The sequence below is a fragment of the Odocoileus virginianus genome, chromosome 10 (genome assembly GCF_023699985.2).
Source record: "Odocoileus virginianus isolate 20LAN1187 ecotype Illinois chromosome 10, Ovbor_1.2, whole genome shotgun sequence".
Classification (NCBI taxonomy): Eukaryota; Metazoa; Chordata; class Mammalia; order Artiodactyla; family Cervidae; genus Odocoileus; species Odocoileus virginianus.
Genome location: NC_069683.1, coordinates 46,639,062 through 46,655,958, shown reverse-complemented (window position 1 = coordinate 46,655,958; position 16,897 = coordinate 46,639,062). Strand labels below are relative to the sequence as shown.

The window sequence follows — 16,897 nt, the reverse complement described above, 5'->3', positions numbered from 1 at the left end:
CTTCAGAGAAAAGAAGTTCCTGCTTTGACAAGGAACTCTGCAGACACAGCTGTCACAAGAAACGTTCTAGTTCCGTAGTTTTAAGTATCTATTTCAGATAATTTATTTTCCCTATCTATAGGACAATAATTCTTATTTTGCCTATCTCACTGGAATGTTGTTGTAACTGTATAATATGCAAAAGAACCTTAAAAACTAGAAATCTCTTTTTAAAAAGTTAGGAATCATTTTTACGAGACAACCAGGCCAAAAGCTGTGAAAAGGGTAAATACTTATTTCAGATGATTTAAGTTTCACCTGAGAAAAGATGGTAATATCTTCTATACATATCCAAGATTTAAATCACCATTTATGGTTTGAACAACCAACCTTGTATATTGTCCTTCTTCAGGTCTAGCCGTTCAAGTAAGGGAATGAGGTAGGCACCGCTCTTGCCTGTTCCGTTTTTTGCTCTAGCTAAAATATCCCTACCAGATAAAGCAATGGGAATGCTCTCCTCCTAGAAGAGATCAAACAATGCATATTACTTGTGAATAAACACAGTACATAGGCGAGTTCTTCTCTAAAACACACTGAAAGTATACAAAGTTCCTTGATATTGAAGTATTTTACAAAAGTAAAGAACAAATAAATTAGCAGGACCAGTCAACATCACCATTAGTATCAACTGACATTTATCAGAACTATTCATAAAATACATACTAAATTTAGTAATAAAAATCTTTGAGTTTGTATGTGTGAGCATCAACAACAGAGAAAGAGGAGGAACTTGGGCTGACACAATAAACACAGAGGAAAAAAAGCAAAGGACATTTCACAATTAAAAACTGGAAGAAAAAACAGCACAAACAATATTCCAAAGAAGGACTATATGATATTCTGAGACTAGTAAACCAACCTGACCACCATAAAAAATTATAGGTTGGACAATTTTATTCCTACATAAATAGGACTCAGCTGGAAAAGTTTAGTCTTGGGTCCTATCTTTTTTTTTAATTGTATTACATAATGACCAATGTCTGTCTCGAAGCCAACTTCTGTCCTGAGATGTGCCCTAACTTCTCGTTTTCAAATTTGGCTTACTCATGTGTGCTTCACACATGAGTGTTTTGCAGAAGATAGTATTTCTTATTAGGGCAAATTTCCTAGACAACAGCGAAGGATTTTCAACAATTACTAAATATTAAACACATATATACAGAGAGAAATTAAAAAAGGTAAAACAGGTATGAACAGAGGAAGTAGAACACTTCTATTTCTAAAACTAATTTCTACAACTAGAAAATTAGAAAAATAAATTAGGAAAAATACTCACAATCACTATAATTAGTTTTTTCTATGCTTGAGCTAATGACCAAAACAAATATCTCTAGCAATTTAAAACTGTTACTGGAGAAATACCAAAGTCATCAATCAGCGTCATGACTTTCATTTCCTATCATGACACTTATTTTAGAACCCCAATCACAGGGGTCAGACGAGTTCCATATAATCAGAATAACTAACATTGCTGCCAGAACAACTGTGAAAATAGTTCAGTGATAATAACACTGTTATCTTACTCCAACAGCCAGCATTAAACAGTCTGCTTACTACGTAGGGTGAAGCAGGATAAAGAAGAAAACCTTGGTTTGCCCCTCTGGTCTTAAATCCTTCCTTGCTTGAGCCCATGTGTGTAGTTACTCAGTCGCGTATGACTCTTTATGACACTGTGGACTGTAGCCCGCCAGGCTCCTGTGTCCACAGGATTTTTCAAGCAAGAATACTGGAGTGGGGGTGCCATTTCCTTCTCCAGGGTACCCTGACCCAGGGATCCATGTCTCCTACAGCTCCTGCTTTGCAGGGAGATTCTTTATCCTTTGAGCCATAACTCTGAGTCAAGTCTATTAATTTTCAGTTGTCCCAAAGGCCAATTATCACATGGGTTCATTCTCTATTATGGTTTTTAAACAGGTTACCAGTATACCACTCAGTTCGACAGCAGAAAAAGACTTTAGTCTCTCAGTAACTTCCTGAGTCAGATCCTTTAAAAGGATAAGATATCTCAATGAATTGAGACAGAATAGAATTAGATTGGGGGTATCCTAATTCCTTTTTGGGGTCTACACTGTGACTTAAAGGCCACTGACTTCTATTTCTCTGCTCTTTGACAGGACTTATGTTCTACAAAAACAGAAACTATTTAAGAACAGGGCTTTGTAACGTGAGCTAGCTAGCCTGTAAGTTAAGATGCACTGTACTTTGTCTCATATGGTGGCTATTATGATTAGCAGTCAGAGAATTCAGTATATTCACACTGTCTCTTACCACTGTTTGCTAGGAAGATTAAACAATATGAAGTGAGAAAATTCAAGTCAGATTCAGAAAGCTTTGAAACTCAAGAGAAGTCATGGGGAACTGCCAGGGAGAAGAGAAAGGAGGAAGGAAGCTAAAAATTTTAAAAACTTACTGTGATGGGTACTACACTTACTTAATGTTAATTATATCCTTTCAAGTTAGGTTACTTTTTGTCTTACAAATGGCAAAATAGATCCTCAAGATTGTTTTGCACAAGGTGACTAAGCAAGAAATGCTAGAATCAGGATTTGAACTTAGTTCTGCAAGTAAGAGAAACTGGAACCTCATATACTACTAAGTAGAATATACAGCCCATTTTGGAAAATAGTCTGGCAGTTCCTCAAAAAGATAAAAAATTACCATATGAACCAGCAATTCTACTCCTAGTAGAATTCTAGGAATTCTACTCCAAGAGATATGAAAATACCCCCACAAAAAATTCTATATACATCAGTGTTCAAAAAAGCATTATTCATAATAGCTAACAGTGGAAACAACCCTACCAAATGAGGAATGGATAAACCAAATGTGGTACAGCTATACAGTGGAATACTACTCAGCAACAGAAAGGAATAAGTACTGACACATGCTACAATATGGATGAATCCTAAAAATATGCTAATTCAAAAAGCCACAGCTAAGTCACAAAGAGCATATACTTTATGATCCCATTTACATCAAATTGTCTAGAATAGGTCAATCCATACAGACACAAAGTAGATTAGTGGTTAGAGCTAGGGGAAGAAGGGTAACTACTAAGTTTCTTTTTGGTGAAAATGTTCTAAAACTAATTGTAGTAATTGGCTGCAGAACTATGAATATATTAAAAAAAAAACCCACTGAACTGCATTACTTAAAATGTGTAAACTGTATCTCTGTGATCTATACCCTAAGGCAAAAAACAAGCAAACAAAACACCACCAGAACACAAAAACCAAACACTCAAAAACAATCCCACGAACTTAAAGGTATGTCTGATTCTGCCACTTTAGCTCTCCAAAGTCCATGTTCCAATTGCACTCTAAGGTCTGGGGACTGAGCCAATATGTATTTATTGTGTTTTAATAACCCTAGTATCCATTTCCCTTTCTTTGCTGTTGTTCAGCCACCAGTCCTGTTCGACTCTGTGACCCCACTGAGCGCGGCACACCAGGCCTCCCTGCCCCTCACCATCTCCCTAAGCTTGCCAGAGCTCACGTCCACTGCATCAGTGATGCCATCTGGCCATCTCATCCTCTTGACACCCCCTTCTCTTTCTGCCCTCAAGCCTTCCCAGCATCAGGGCCTTTTCCAACTTCCGCAGACAAATGAAGACAGCAACTGCTTTTTAATTCCTAGGGTCAGTTGAACTTAAATCTTAATTTCAGGGAGAACAAAACGGATACTGTGGAGGCAGTTATGATTAAGGTATCTACTGCTCCCTAGAAAAAAAAGGAGATGGAAGACAGTAATTTCAAAAATAGTATCTCCAGTCTAAGGAACACACTCCAGTTTTACCATAGTATCCAATGAAGACATGCATTTAAAGCCTTTTTGAGAATTTAGGAAAACAATTCTTTTAGCCATAGTAAATTCGTGTTAGCAGGAGGAATGAATTACAAAAGAATGAAGAATGTTCTCATTCTTAACTATAAATTTGACCAATGACTAATTAGATTTGGTTAATGAAATAATTCCTCAAAATAACTTCAGATTCCCAACTTGATATGAAATCTGGTTGCCAACAGAAAGTTAACTTTCGTTTTTCTCTCAATAATTAACTACCTGCTATTCCATCACCTTCTTATCTATAAAGTCCTCAAAAGTTGTGTCTAACGTCTGGAAACAGCAAGAGTTGTCATCTTTCAATCATCTCCAAGTTAATATAAGGTTTTGCAATGTTAAGCAGAGTAAAACAGTAGACTCTTAGGTACCCCAAAAAAGCCTGTAGCTATGCCTTTAGAATGGCATGGTTATGTTACTGTGCATAGCATTCAGACCTAGAACTAGAGTCACAGATGGCTGTACCAAAGAAAGATGTGTGGAATCAATCTGTAGTGTCTGTGGTTCCAGTTTGTCAGTGTAAAATTATATCCTCTCAAAAGAAGATTTTAAGTGCCTAATTTTCCCACCATCTTATACCATAGCCTAAGTGCAACCAAGTTTCATCTCTAATGGAGGTGACACCCATCAAGAGGCTTTTATATTTGGAGGAGAAAAAAATGCCGGATAACACAGTAAAACTAAGTACTATACAAGACAACAGACACATTTGGGGGCGGGGGGGGGTGGGGGGAGAAAACAATGACAAGAAAATAAGTAAGGAGAAAAGGTAGATAAAAACAGTAGAAGAATGCCAGTCATGAGGCTGGATTTCACTAGAGAACCTATTTTTGAAGTGCTAATATTTATGGTTTGTTACACCGAGTCTAAGAAACATGTTATCTTATATTTTCCATGGATTTTCAGACAAAGCAATACTACAGGAAAAGCCAATGTGAACGGCAGTCTCAGGTATATGTAATACCTTACATTCATACTGTGCTTGCTATTTCAAAATAAACTTTGAAGCACTACAGATTCATTTCTATCACTGCAATCAAGTGAGTCACACAAATATTTTTGTTTCCCAGTGCATACAAAAATTACATTTATACTATAGTCTATTCAGTGTGCAGTATCATTGTGTAAAAAAACAACATACATACCTTAATCTAAAAATACTTTAAAAATACTAGCCGTTATCTGACAACACAGGGTTGCCACAAACCTTTAATTTGTTTAAAAAGCAAACAAAAAGACAAATGCAGTATAATAAAGCAAAGCACAGTAAAACGAGGTATGTCTGTACATTATATTTGATCCTCACAAAAAAAAAAAAAACTCTGTGAGGGAGATCATTTCTACTTTACAGAAAAAGCCATATGGTAGACTGGCTAAGTGGCTGGGGAGTTACTTGCCTATATGCTATACCCAACTAAGGATGCAAATAACAAAGTGAATTTAAAATTTTAATACAAAGGTGTGAAACATGAGACATTAAGGGTCCATTAAGAATTAAGCCTGCTAAATGAACCATATTTTTTGATAAAATTACTACATAAATTAAAAACCCATAATATTTATTGAGCATTTATCACTTAATAGCCACTGTACTAAGGATACTAACATGAGTTACCTCACTTAATCTTTACAACAACTCTATGGTATACACTGCTGTATCAACTTTATAGGCCATAAAGTTGAGGCTTAGAGACATCTCAAATAATCAACTTGGAAAGGAGCAGAGCTGGATTCAACCTGGGCAATCTGAATGTAAAGCTAGTACTCTCAAACAGTTCTCTAGACCAAGTTCACCTACAGACATCTGTTAATCATAATTTCATCAAAACAATACAACTGAGGGGATATTTCCTGCTACACACCTTGCTAAGTATAGAGTTACAAAGTGGAATGATTCAGTAGAAAAGCACCCATAAAACTCTTCATTCCTATAGATAAAACAGACTAGCATGAACTACATTATAAAAAAGTAAATTCCTAAATATTTTTGGTCTCTGCACTCAGACTGCCTGATGAGGTATAACTTTATCTTCACACTTTCTCCAACCACAACAAAATTCTTCCAGCTTGTCCACAAAGGCACTCTCATTCCTAGGCAATCACTATTCTAGTTCTCCACTTGGAACATGGATCATTTCTTCCAAGTTGTTCCATTTTCTCCTAATGTCTACATATATGTGCCCATTATATTACACGGAAATTACCTGTATAATTAGCAGTCCTTTCCATCAGACTGAGTGCAGGAACCCTATTTATCTTGTTCATCATAACACCCTCAGGGTCTAACACTTTCTAGGTCACTTGATACATGCTTGTTCAATGAAAAAGTGCTCAATGATGTCACAGAGTTTGTCCTGAGTACAGCTTGGATTTGACAGCTTCAACTTATGTGAAGACAAAAGACACATCAAATTTGTATATAGGTCTGCATACGTGTGTGTATATATACATATATTTCCTTGCTCTTTCCACTGAAAAGAGTGTACCTAGTGTTTAGATCTTGGTCTCTAATACTATTGCCAACTAACTGGAATCCGAGTTCTTTGGAGAAACAGCTGATTCTGAGGCTGGGGAAGCGTAGCTGTCCCGGTAAGCTTGGCATCATGATAATACCACCAAAAAGGAAGTGCTCAAGAAAAATGAAGGGGGAGGGAAAGGTAAAAAGATAGAGAGCACAGAGTTCAGTGACACTACTCTGTATGATACTATAATGGTGGATACATGTCATTATACATTTATTCAAACCCACAGAATGCACAATAACAAGAATGAACCCTATCGTAAACTACAGACTTTAGGTGATAGTATGTCAACACAGGTTCATCAGTTTTAACAAAAACTGCTCTTGTGGGTAATGCTGATATCAGGGAACCTATGCATGAATTTCGGCAGGGATTTATGAAAAATCTCTTATGCTCAATTGCTATAAACTTAAAACTGCTTTACAAAATAGTTTATCAGAGGAAAAAAATGAAAGAGGCACATTACAAAAACAAAGGAACTGGCTTGAAGGAGCTCACATTAGCCAAATATGGGACAATTCAAGCACAAAAATACCATTTAGTAAAAAAGGAATTTATAAGTTACACTGATAATACAGATACATCAAGGAGGAATTAGGGGGAAATTTTGATGAATAGTTTATCGGCATTGCCTTAAATGCTCCCCGTAGACTGTTAGTTAGTTTCAAGGGGAGAGGGTAGAGCAGGAATTATGTAGTATAAAAATCAAGATACCATTTTGAAAGGGTAATCAAAATTAAAATCACCCTTGGAATAAATGAACACTGTATCTCCGAAAGTGACTTCTGCAGTATTCTGGTTAAGAATGTATAACTTGAATCAAATCACATGGAAACAGGAGACAAACTCAAAATGAAAAATGTTCTACTGGAATAAAAAAAGGAAGGGAGCTCTATTTTTAACATGTCAATGTCATAAAAGACAAAAAAAAAAAAAAAAAAAAACAAGAGTAGGGAAAAACTCACTACTAAAAGAGATATAACAATTACATGCAATATCTGATCCTAGGATGGGTCCTGCACGAAGAAAAAAAATGCTTTAAGACAAAATTTGGGGCCCAATTAAAAATCAGACTACAAATGATAGATGAGTTAGAAATACTGCATTAAACTGACTGAACATAACTGTACTATGCTTATTCAAGAGAATATCCCTGTTCTTAGGAAACATACAGTGAAACATTTAGAGACAAAGTGCCATGATTTTGTAACTTACCCTTTTAAGGTTCAGAAAGTGTGTGTTCATGTACAAGCATATATACATGTGCACACACACTGGAAAGCAATACTGGTTCACTAAACCATCAAAAAGTATTTAACACTTAACTCATAACATTACATAGAAGGTAAAAAGGGGAAATATACCTGAATAGGAGATGGCTTTTCCCAGCCCATTTCGAAAATTCCCATCAGCAACTCCCGTTTCAAACAGTAATCTTCAAACTCATTTCCTTTTGTGGAGGTCACATCCTGGTCAAACAAAAACAAACGGACAACATCAAAGAATGAAGTACAACTGTGTTCCTTTAGTAATTACCATGTTTAAGAAAGTGTCTGAGAGACCAATTCTTTATCCCATTTAAAGTATCAATATATGCACATTAGTTCTCTATCCTAATCTACAGTTCAACTATTTTTGAAAAACAGCCACTCTAACACAAATAAGCCATTTAAAAGCTATGTTTTGGGGAAAGACCAGCCACCCTGTGGTCATTTTCTTCTAAGGAGTGATGGAATACTGTTATTTCTATATTAAGCACCATGCTGTGAACTGCAAACCACAAGATGTAAAGTCAAAACCTAGTTCTACCATGCACTGCCTACAAACATCCTAGTCTAAACCAGAGTTTTTCAAGCCCAGCACCATTGACATTTGGGCCAGAAAATTCTTTGCTCTAAGGGGGCTGTCCTGTAGCATACCCTCAGCTGTGATAACTTATTGCTAAATGCTTCTGAGGGGAACAAAAATCACCCTTGGTTGACACTGCTGGGCTAAGAGAACTAACCTCTCAACTTCAGTTTTTCCATTCATAAAATGTGGATAAAACCTAACCTGAATCTTACTGTGCTTCTGGAAACAAAAGAGAATTTTGAGAAAATGCCATGAAAACTATAAATGTTCAACAAGTGAGATAAGATACACATATGTATAAACACAATATTTAATATGGATACACATTATTACCAATTCCTCCAAATAGTGGAAATTTTTGGCAATTAATCATATATAAGCTATACAATTTCAACCACTTAATCTTACTTAAGAGTAAACATACAGTGCCTACTGTCATCATCAAGTAACTACTTCACTTTTAAGTTTCCACATCATTTTGTCTTCCACTTGAATTCTATAACCAACTTACCGAAGTTTTGATTCTTAGATCCTTTGGAGGGAGTTTTAAAGTCTTTTTCCAGTCATCACCAGGTCTAGAGAGAATACAGTAAAATTGAAGTATCAGAGTTCACAGCATTACTACTCTAAAATACAAAGGTAATTCATCTTGATAATAATTTCTAAAAAGCACACCAAATTTAATATATTGCCATTTACTTAAGAATACAGGTTAACAACATAGATAAGCAACTCCAGAAAAAATACTCTTTCTTACAAAGCACAACAATCCAGGGAGAACTTAAAAAAAAATCAAGACTATAAGAGAAAAAGATATCCATCCTCTTTAAGAGAAGCATGTTGTATACAGTTCAACTGTTTTCAAAACTGGTAATCCGTGTGCTTTGTCTGACCTAAATAGTACTACTTAAAGTTGCCAACATTAAAAAACTAGATTTTGTATAAAGTTGATTCTGGATTTTCTTGGGGGGGGGGGGGAGCTTTAGCAGCAACACTGGTTCCAAATTTCTGCAGAGCAACAGTTTGACAGGCATTAGTAACTGGAGTTTAAAATCAAGTACCTGATGCCTTTAAATAGGTCAAGTCCCCTCTCATCTGGCAGTCCCCTATAGGCATCTGATTTTGTAGCTCCTGGTGGCTAGTTAAAACCAAAGAATCTATAAAGTTTCAGACTTCAGTTCAAGCCTTGACTCTTCTACATATCAGTTCTGTGACCCTGCAACAGTCACTTTTCTAAATCTCTATTCTCTCATATATAAAATGAGATAAAAACTATATAAAATAGCTTCTATAAAGCACTCAGCACAGTGCCTGGAAAAATTAGCTGTTAATAAAAAAACATCTCTCAATCTTTCTTAATGGGGATGCTTGAAACCATGAAAGAAAATAACAAAGAAAACAAAAAATTTTCTTTTTGGTCATGTAAAAACTTCAAGTAATATAATATTCAAAGCATCTAACAGAAAAAAAGACTGTCAATAAAGCAGACAATGCTTTCAACTGTCTTAAGTTTTCACTGATTTAATGATAACAACTCATAATTAGAGCCCCCCCCCAACATCTCGAGCATTCATTTAGGAAGATAAGCTTATCTTAAAGCTTCATCCCACATAATCCAAGATACCCTATCACAGGAAACTATCTGCCACCAAATCCAAGAGTTCTAAAGCCTTTCACCCCCGTCTATAACACCACATCACAGTTTCTGAGCACTGTCAGCTGAACATCCTAGTAGGCCAGCTTGTCACACTGTCAAATCCACTAAACAGTGGATAAAGATGCAGACGATACAACAGAAAATCTGCCCAGAAAAAAATTTATCATCTTAGAAAGTTTAAAAAAATTTTTTTAATGAGAGATTAACTAACAGAGACAGGTATTAACCATCTCTGAGACATGGGATCTAGGAGTCTTCACAGAAGAGATACTTATTTCAACTGAAATTTAAAGAGTCACAGAACTGAAAAAAAAACCGATTTATCTAGGAAAAGAAAAAAAAAAAAAAGGCAAAATTCACTACAGTCTCAAATCTGAGTTTAAGTATAAAATGCTCTCAAAATGGAATAATGCAGCTTTATGTTTCCAATTAAAAGTAGACTAAATGTTGCTAGTCTACTCATATTTTGTCAAGACAAACTGCAATTTAGAAAAATTTTTTATTTCTATACTAATTATTCACCTCAAAAATAATATGCATTAATGCCAATTCTCCCAGTGACCAAATGAATTCTGTTGAAAATTTGGGCTATTTTTCTTTAGTAAATGCTTCTTTTAAGCATAGAAAAGACTTAGATTGTAATAAAACACATATACTTTTTGAGTTTCATCATATTTCTAGAGGTTAAATCAACTTACACAGCTAGATTCTTAACAAAGACAAATATCAAATGGGTCAAGATTCTTAATTTTCTATTAAACTGATTCTTTGGAATCATAGTTACCATTCACATACTTTAAAAAGTGTACACTTCAAGGTGACAGCCTACACGCTTTCAAATTTAAAAGAAAAATATTCCACAGTAAAATAAGGCTCTTAGTTTTTAAAAGTCTTCAAAGAGGTTTGGGACTATTCAGAGATGTGTTCCAAAGAGCTCAAAGTCCTGAGTTCCCTATGATATAAACTGCTTGTTATTTTGCGTATGTGTAAAAGGAGAAAGTGTATTTTAAAAATAAATAAAATAGGACAGAAAAGCAAAGTGTCATAGACTAAAAAAAAAGTTATGGATAAATTTTCTGAGTACTTTTTAAGTTCAGAAAGCTGGACAAGTCTTTAAGATTAGCTTTAACTGCCATTCAAACTAGGATAAAGTCAAGTTATCACACTAGGAAAAAAGCCATACTGGCAAAAACAAGATGAATCTGAGCACATTATGAAAGCCAGAAAAGTTTCAAAAAATACTCTATGCAAAAGTAATATATATTATCTGTGCCTATGTTTGTTACTTAACAAACCTGAATTAATTATGACAGAGATACATTCTTCTATCACAAATACCTATTGACCATAAACAGTCATCTGTCCTCTATTCACAATCAAAATGGTTAAACTAAAATGGTATACATAGTCAACAACAAAGTAGCAAAACATACCTCCTTGGTCCCCCAAGTGTGTTTATTATTTATTCTAACACTTACTTAATAGTGGTGGTCATACTCTGTGCTTGCTGCTGAGTGCCATTATTGATTGTGTTGGTGTTTTTCAGCTGGTTCATCTGTTGCTGAGTCTGTGTGCCCCCTCCTCCGGGGCCACCACTGGGCTTCACAGGGCCCCTCAGCTGACCATTTTGACTGGACAGACCCATTATAACAGGGTTCTCTGTTCTGGCCGTGCTCATGCTGTATTAACTTTAAAGATGTCTCTTTCAAACTTCAAAACTTTTGAAAGTCAGTAGAGAAACTGTAATAACAGTTTATTAGGCTCTCCAAAACGAAGAGATAAATATAAGTCTTGCTCAATATATGAGTCCTTTATTGCAATGCAGGCAAGCACCTGTAAGTCTCTGAACGGTAAGCAGCAGTAACTTGCTCTCATGCAGGAATCAATTCTTTTTTTTAAAAAAAGCCCTCTAACAAGGTTGAGTTATGTATCTGAATCTCACTTCAATCTGAAACAAAGAAAAAAAGTTAAATCAGCAAACACAGTAAATTTTGAAGGAAAAGAAAACCCCTTTGTTGCTTCCATTTGAAGAACTCCTTTAGAAGCACTCTCTTCTTTTAAAGAATTAAGAATACAGCTGCATGTAGATCAAATCACTACCCAGGATAGGAAAGAGGGGGGAAAAAATGAACTGCTTCAAAAACCAAACCTGCACTAAGACAGATCTCATTTTAAATTGTCACTTCAAAGCAACCCAGAATATATCAGGTAAAACAATACTGTGATTAAATTAGCATTAGCTGTCAGATGATAATCTCTTCCCTTCAGTTTCCTCCCCGAGGAATTCTCTATAGTCCCTGCCACCTCTAGAAGTCAATGATTCATTACATTCAATTGCATCACAACTCAATGAAGAATGGCACAACTTAATTAATGTAAATCTACAAAAGAACAAGGCAAAACAATTCATTCTTTTTTTTTCCCTATTTCTGACAACTGAGAATCCTTGAAGAGTTGAGCTTTTGATTTCACTCTGCATAGCATCATGTACGCCCTTATGAATTTCAACCAAAGAAGTTAAACTTGAAGAAAACTATATTTTCTTTTCCCCCCTAAGTTTTTGCCCTTTAAAACAATAACTAAAGCAGTCAAGGGACATAAATACATCTACATGTCAAAATCTTCTGTTCAAAAAACAGCCAAGAAAACCTTTAGCTACCTTAATTAAGTCTGACTACTACAGAACTGTTACATTTAAAAATATAACACTTTTCAAAGGTATGTCCCAACTTGAAATAGCAATTTTTTAATTAAAAAAAAAAAAAAAACCAACTCACAAAAAGGAAATTGTTATTCAGTCACAAAGTCTCACTCAACTCTCTGTGACCCACGGATCCCATGGACTGCAGCATGCCAGGTTTCCCTGTCCTTCACTATCTCCGAGTTTGTTCAAACTCGTGTCCATTAAAAATGGTGATGCTATCCAACCACCTCACCCTCTGTTGCCCCCTTCTCCTCCTGCCCTCAATTTTTCCCAGCACTAAGGTCTTTTCCAATGAGGAAATTACCTGTACTTTAAAAAAAAAAAAACAAAACAAAACACAAATCTGCTAAAGACATTACTAACTTTAATCCAACTTTCTAGGACACCCAGAGTACTGATTACGTTATTTTTAAAATTATTCCACAAATAAAATTATTTTTTTTAAAAAGACCTAAATTTCACAACCTCGGGTGGGAGGAAATAAAGGTCTACTCTGGTGTGTTAACACCTTTACATTTCTTACCGAAAATACAGCAGCCAATTAATTACTGTTCCTTCTGAAATACAACAAAGCTTCTCAAACAATACAAATTTTAAATTCTCTTTGATGTCTTTTTTTAAATTGAAAATAAAGTTGCTCAAAAACTGTATATTTTGAAGTTATCCAGAAACTGACTGACCTCTTGAGTAGTTAACAGCCACCTAATTTCAGTTCAAGGTAGTAGGTGGTTTCCTGTATTGACAGGTTTATATTATGATCAGCGATATCACCTATTTCACACCCAAAGATTACTTATTTGCAAAGCACTAAGAGGATGAAGAGGGCAACTTGTAAAGATTAAATGGTAGCATTACTGTCCATCATGCACACAAGACCTCGTTATCTCCCTAGAGCCAAAATGTGACTATGTGAGAACTGCTCCCCTCTTCATTAACCTACAACCTGCACTGCAGCTTTACGTCTCAGGAGAAGAAATATTCCTCCTACCCCTTCCCAATTTAGATTTCCATGTTGTATTTCTACATTTTCAAAAATACGAACGAAACAGAGACTAGCTGGGAGGGAACACTAGCGGAGTTAATTACGGCACTTCCCAGACTGTAGTTAGCGATTGACAGTTTCACACCCAAAACAGTCTCGTCATCTCCAAAAAGACCTTTTGTTTGCAAATGCAGCGCAGTTTCTCTAAGCTCGGTTGCAAGTTGGAGTGACTCTTCTATTTTGAAGGGGAAAGGGGACTGAGGAAGAGAAAGGGGAGTGAGTAATAAAGGAAAGAAGGAAATGATTTTGATTTGCAAGCAAATAATTTCTTGTTCCCCCCTCCTTCAAACCCCCCTCCAAATCCCCTACACACTCCAAGTCAGCTCCCTGGGCCCATAAACACAAAAGGGTTGAGGCCCTGTAATCGTATCTGCGCAACAAGAGCAGAGAACGGGCTCCACAGCTAGGAAACAATAGGGACTCCCCCAAAAGAGAATCATTTAAGTCAGACAGCCCCCTTCTTTCCTCCGAGATTCGGGGGCTCCATAATCCCCCGTTACCGACCTGCAAGGCCTTACTCGTCAAGCAGCCGGTCCTCTTCCAAACCGAGCCCTCCGCTACAGCATATCCCTGCCGCCCCCTATAGGGCCGCCTCGTACCCTATAACCTCCACCATCTCCTTAAGTCCTTGCCGCCCCCTACGGTCCCACCCTCCCTCGTCACCCACAAAGCTTTGAGGAATTCTCCCGCTCTTCCTCCGGACCCCTCCGGGCACAACACTGCTCTATGCTACTCCGCCCGGCGCTCCCACCCCACAGCTGGCGCCCGCCGCCCGCCTTCCTCCCCAAGGCCCGGCCAGGCCTCAGGCCTCCGCCTCAGAGCGCCCCCCACGCCAGCCTGGGGGCTTCCTGCAGCCCCCGCGACACGGCCGACCGCCACCCCCCCACCTCACCCCACTCCCCGCGGCTCAGGCCCGAGTCCTACCACCGAGGCCACTCCCGCTCGGCACCCTCGGTCCTTTATTGTTGACTCGAAGCTCCCAAAATGGCGGCGGCTCCTTCCTCCTCGGAAACCTCCGCCCGCCCCCACCCGGCCCCTCGCTTCGGCCTCCTCCCGCCCCCGCCCCGCCCCCGCCCCCGCTCCCGCTCCCGCTCTGGGGGCAGCTCAGGCCGGCCTGCCTTCGCCCGCCCGCTCGCTCGCTTCCCCGGCCGTCCAGCCCTACCTCCGCCGCTGCCCGCTCTCAAGGCGCCGCCGAAGCCGCCGCCCGGGCTGAGCTAACTCGGCTCCCCCGCCCCCTCCGTCGTCGACCGTCCCCCCCACCCGTTCTCCGCATGGCGGCCGCCGCGGCTCCTCCTCCGCGCAAGATGGCGAGCGCCCAGCTGCCGCCGCTGCACCCGTCGCGGCTCCTCGGCCTCCGTTGCTTCGCGTCAGGAGAAATCCGGGCCGAGGAGCCTTCCTCAGGAGAAAATGGAGGGCAGTGTTTTTCCACCGACGGGGAGCCTGCGGGGGCTGAAATGGAGGGGAAGTTGAAAGGGAAATATGGGTCCCTTCAAAGAGGAGGACTGCCTTTTCCACAGCTAAGGAGAAATGATCCGGGAATGGTGGGTGGGAAGAGTTCCCCCCCAAAGTGGAAGTCGAGGGCTTGGGACCCGAGGAGGATCTGCTTATTCCTGACTAAGGACCCGGTAGCGATTCGGGGACGAGAGAGCTGACCTGCCATCTCCCGCGGGCCAGGGAGGCTGCTGCAGGTCCAAGGGGGCTGCGTCCGAGCCCCTCCGGGGCGCGCCTCCATCCAGGAACGCGCGGAACCAGTGGTCCGGAGGCGCCGGCACGAACCCGGGTGTGGGGACAGGAAAGGGGACCGGCCGGGACGGGTGCAGCAGGGAGAACCCCGGGGAGAGCGCGGGGCGGGGGCCAGGGGGCGCTGTGCGCGAGCGGGCGTGCGGGGGCGGGGGTGGAGAAGGCTGTAGGGAGAGTTGGGCGGGGGTGGGGTGCTGGGTAGCTGGGGTGCGACCGGGGCAGGAACCCAGAAAGCGAGCTTCGGAGAGGGAAGTGGGAGACTAGAGCAGCGATCCCCGCTTTCTGGGCCCTAAAGGGCAATCCTCAAAGAGAGGGAACCAGGGAAGCCGAGCCTCCCCAGAAGGAAGGAAACGCTGCTAGAGTCAAGTTATGATGGGAATAGGATTCTGTACGGAAATGAACTAGAAGACCAAGCGCGATTCTTTCCCCAGCCTGATCCTCATGAGAAAGATTTTATGTATTTGTTCCCATAATAACTTTTCATATTGTAATGTCTCCGTTTATCCTTAACAGAAATAACAGGAATGCAGTCTTGTTTCAGGTAAAACAAAAATCGGAAGCTAGCAAGTTAGCTAGGTCAAATGAAAATAAAAACCTGGGTCTCACTCAACTGAGAGACAATATACCGGGGAATGACCAGACCATAGGTTGACAACAGAACTCCGACCCACAACCTCTCCTGCAACCACGCGAAGCCAAACCGCAACCTCTGCAGTGATCAGCTCAGAATGAGCCAGACTCGGTCATTGACTGCCAGCTTGCCTAATTTTTGCCCGTGTTTCCAACTCTGGACCAATCAGAGAAAGCCAAATATGTTCCCCTAAACCAATCACGTTAGACTCCCCGCTTCTAGTTAGCCCGCCTCCAGCTTCCCCGAGTTAACTTCCAATCAGAGCAAACCCTGAAGCCTCCTCACCCACCCCCACCCTCCCCCTTATTTTTAACTGTCGGAGTGTGAGTCCCCAGCTAAGTGAAGGTGGCTGGCTCTCTTAGTGTAGCAAGCTTTGAGTAAATAACCTGTTCTCATTTGGTGGTCTTATTTCCACACAGCCAAAGAAGAGGTGTTAGAGAAATGTGAAAAGGCTGTTTTGAGATTTTTTTTTAAGGGTCCTTTAACAGTTTTGTTTTTTTTTTTAATTCTAAATTTGTAGCATGTGGTCGCCCACCCAGCTTTTAAAAAACCCACTCATCTAAAGGAAATAACCAGCATCTTGTGTCCACACCGGAGAGAGAATGGCTAAGTGGTTGTTTAGTAAAATGTTGAGGTCTGAGGCTCCACTGTCTTGCCATGTAGCAGGAATGTGAAGTGGAGGAGGACAAGAAGTGAGTAGGAGGGAGAGGAGCCTAGGGATTTAAAACAGGCCACAGCCTACTCGGGTCTCTTTCCCTAGACCTCTCAAAAAATGAGACTAGCCGAAGGAAAGGGGTTTGTGTTCACAAATAAATTTCTTATCTTCAAAGGGGGCCTGGCTGAGGTCATGACAAAAACCAAAAGTGAGAAG

General features: G+C 39.6%; 1 protein-coding gene across 4 annotated transcripts in view; it reads right to left on the bottom strand.

Moving 5' to 3' along the window:
- DDX6 (DEAD-box helicase 6) overlaps positions 1–15,474 on the bottom strand; it is a 31,283-nt gene extending 15,809 nt beyond the window's left edge. The window contains exons 1-6 of one of the 4 annotated variants that reach the window (XM_070473495.1): positions 15,309–15,474; positions 14,916–15,104; positions 11,388–11,857; positions 8,764–8,827; positions 7,766–7,870; positions 370–499 (exon numbers count right to left, since the gene is read on the bottom strand). In XM_070473495.1, coding sequence (XP_070329596.1) covers positions 370–499; positions 7,766–7,870; positions 8,764–8,827; positions 11,388–11,587 — 499 coding nt within the window. In that variant the 5' untranslated portion in view covers positions 11,588–11,857; positions 14,916–15,104; positions 15,309–15,474. The other 3 variants (XM_020871967.2, XM_020871965.2, XM_020871964.2) reach the window with 3 other exon arrangements.
- Positions 15,475–16,897: the final 1,423 nt, after the last annotated feature.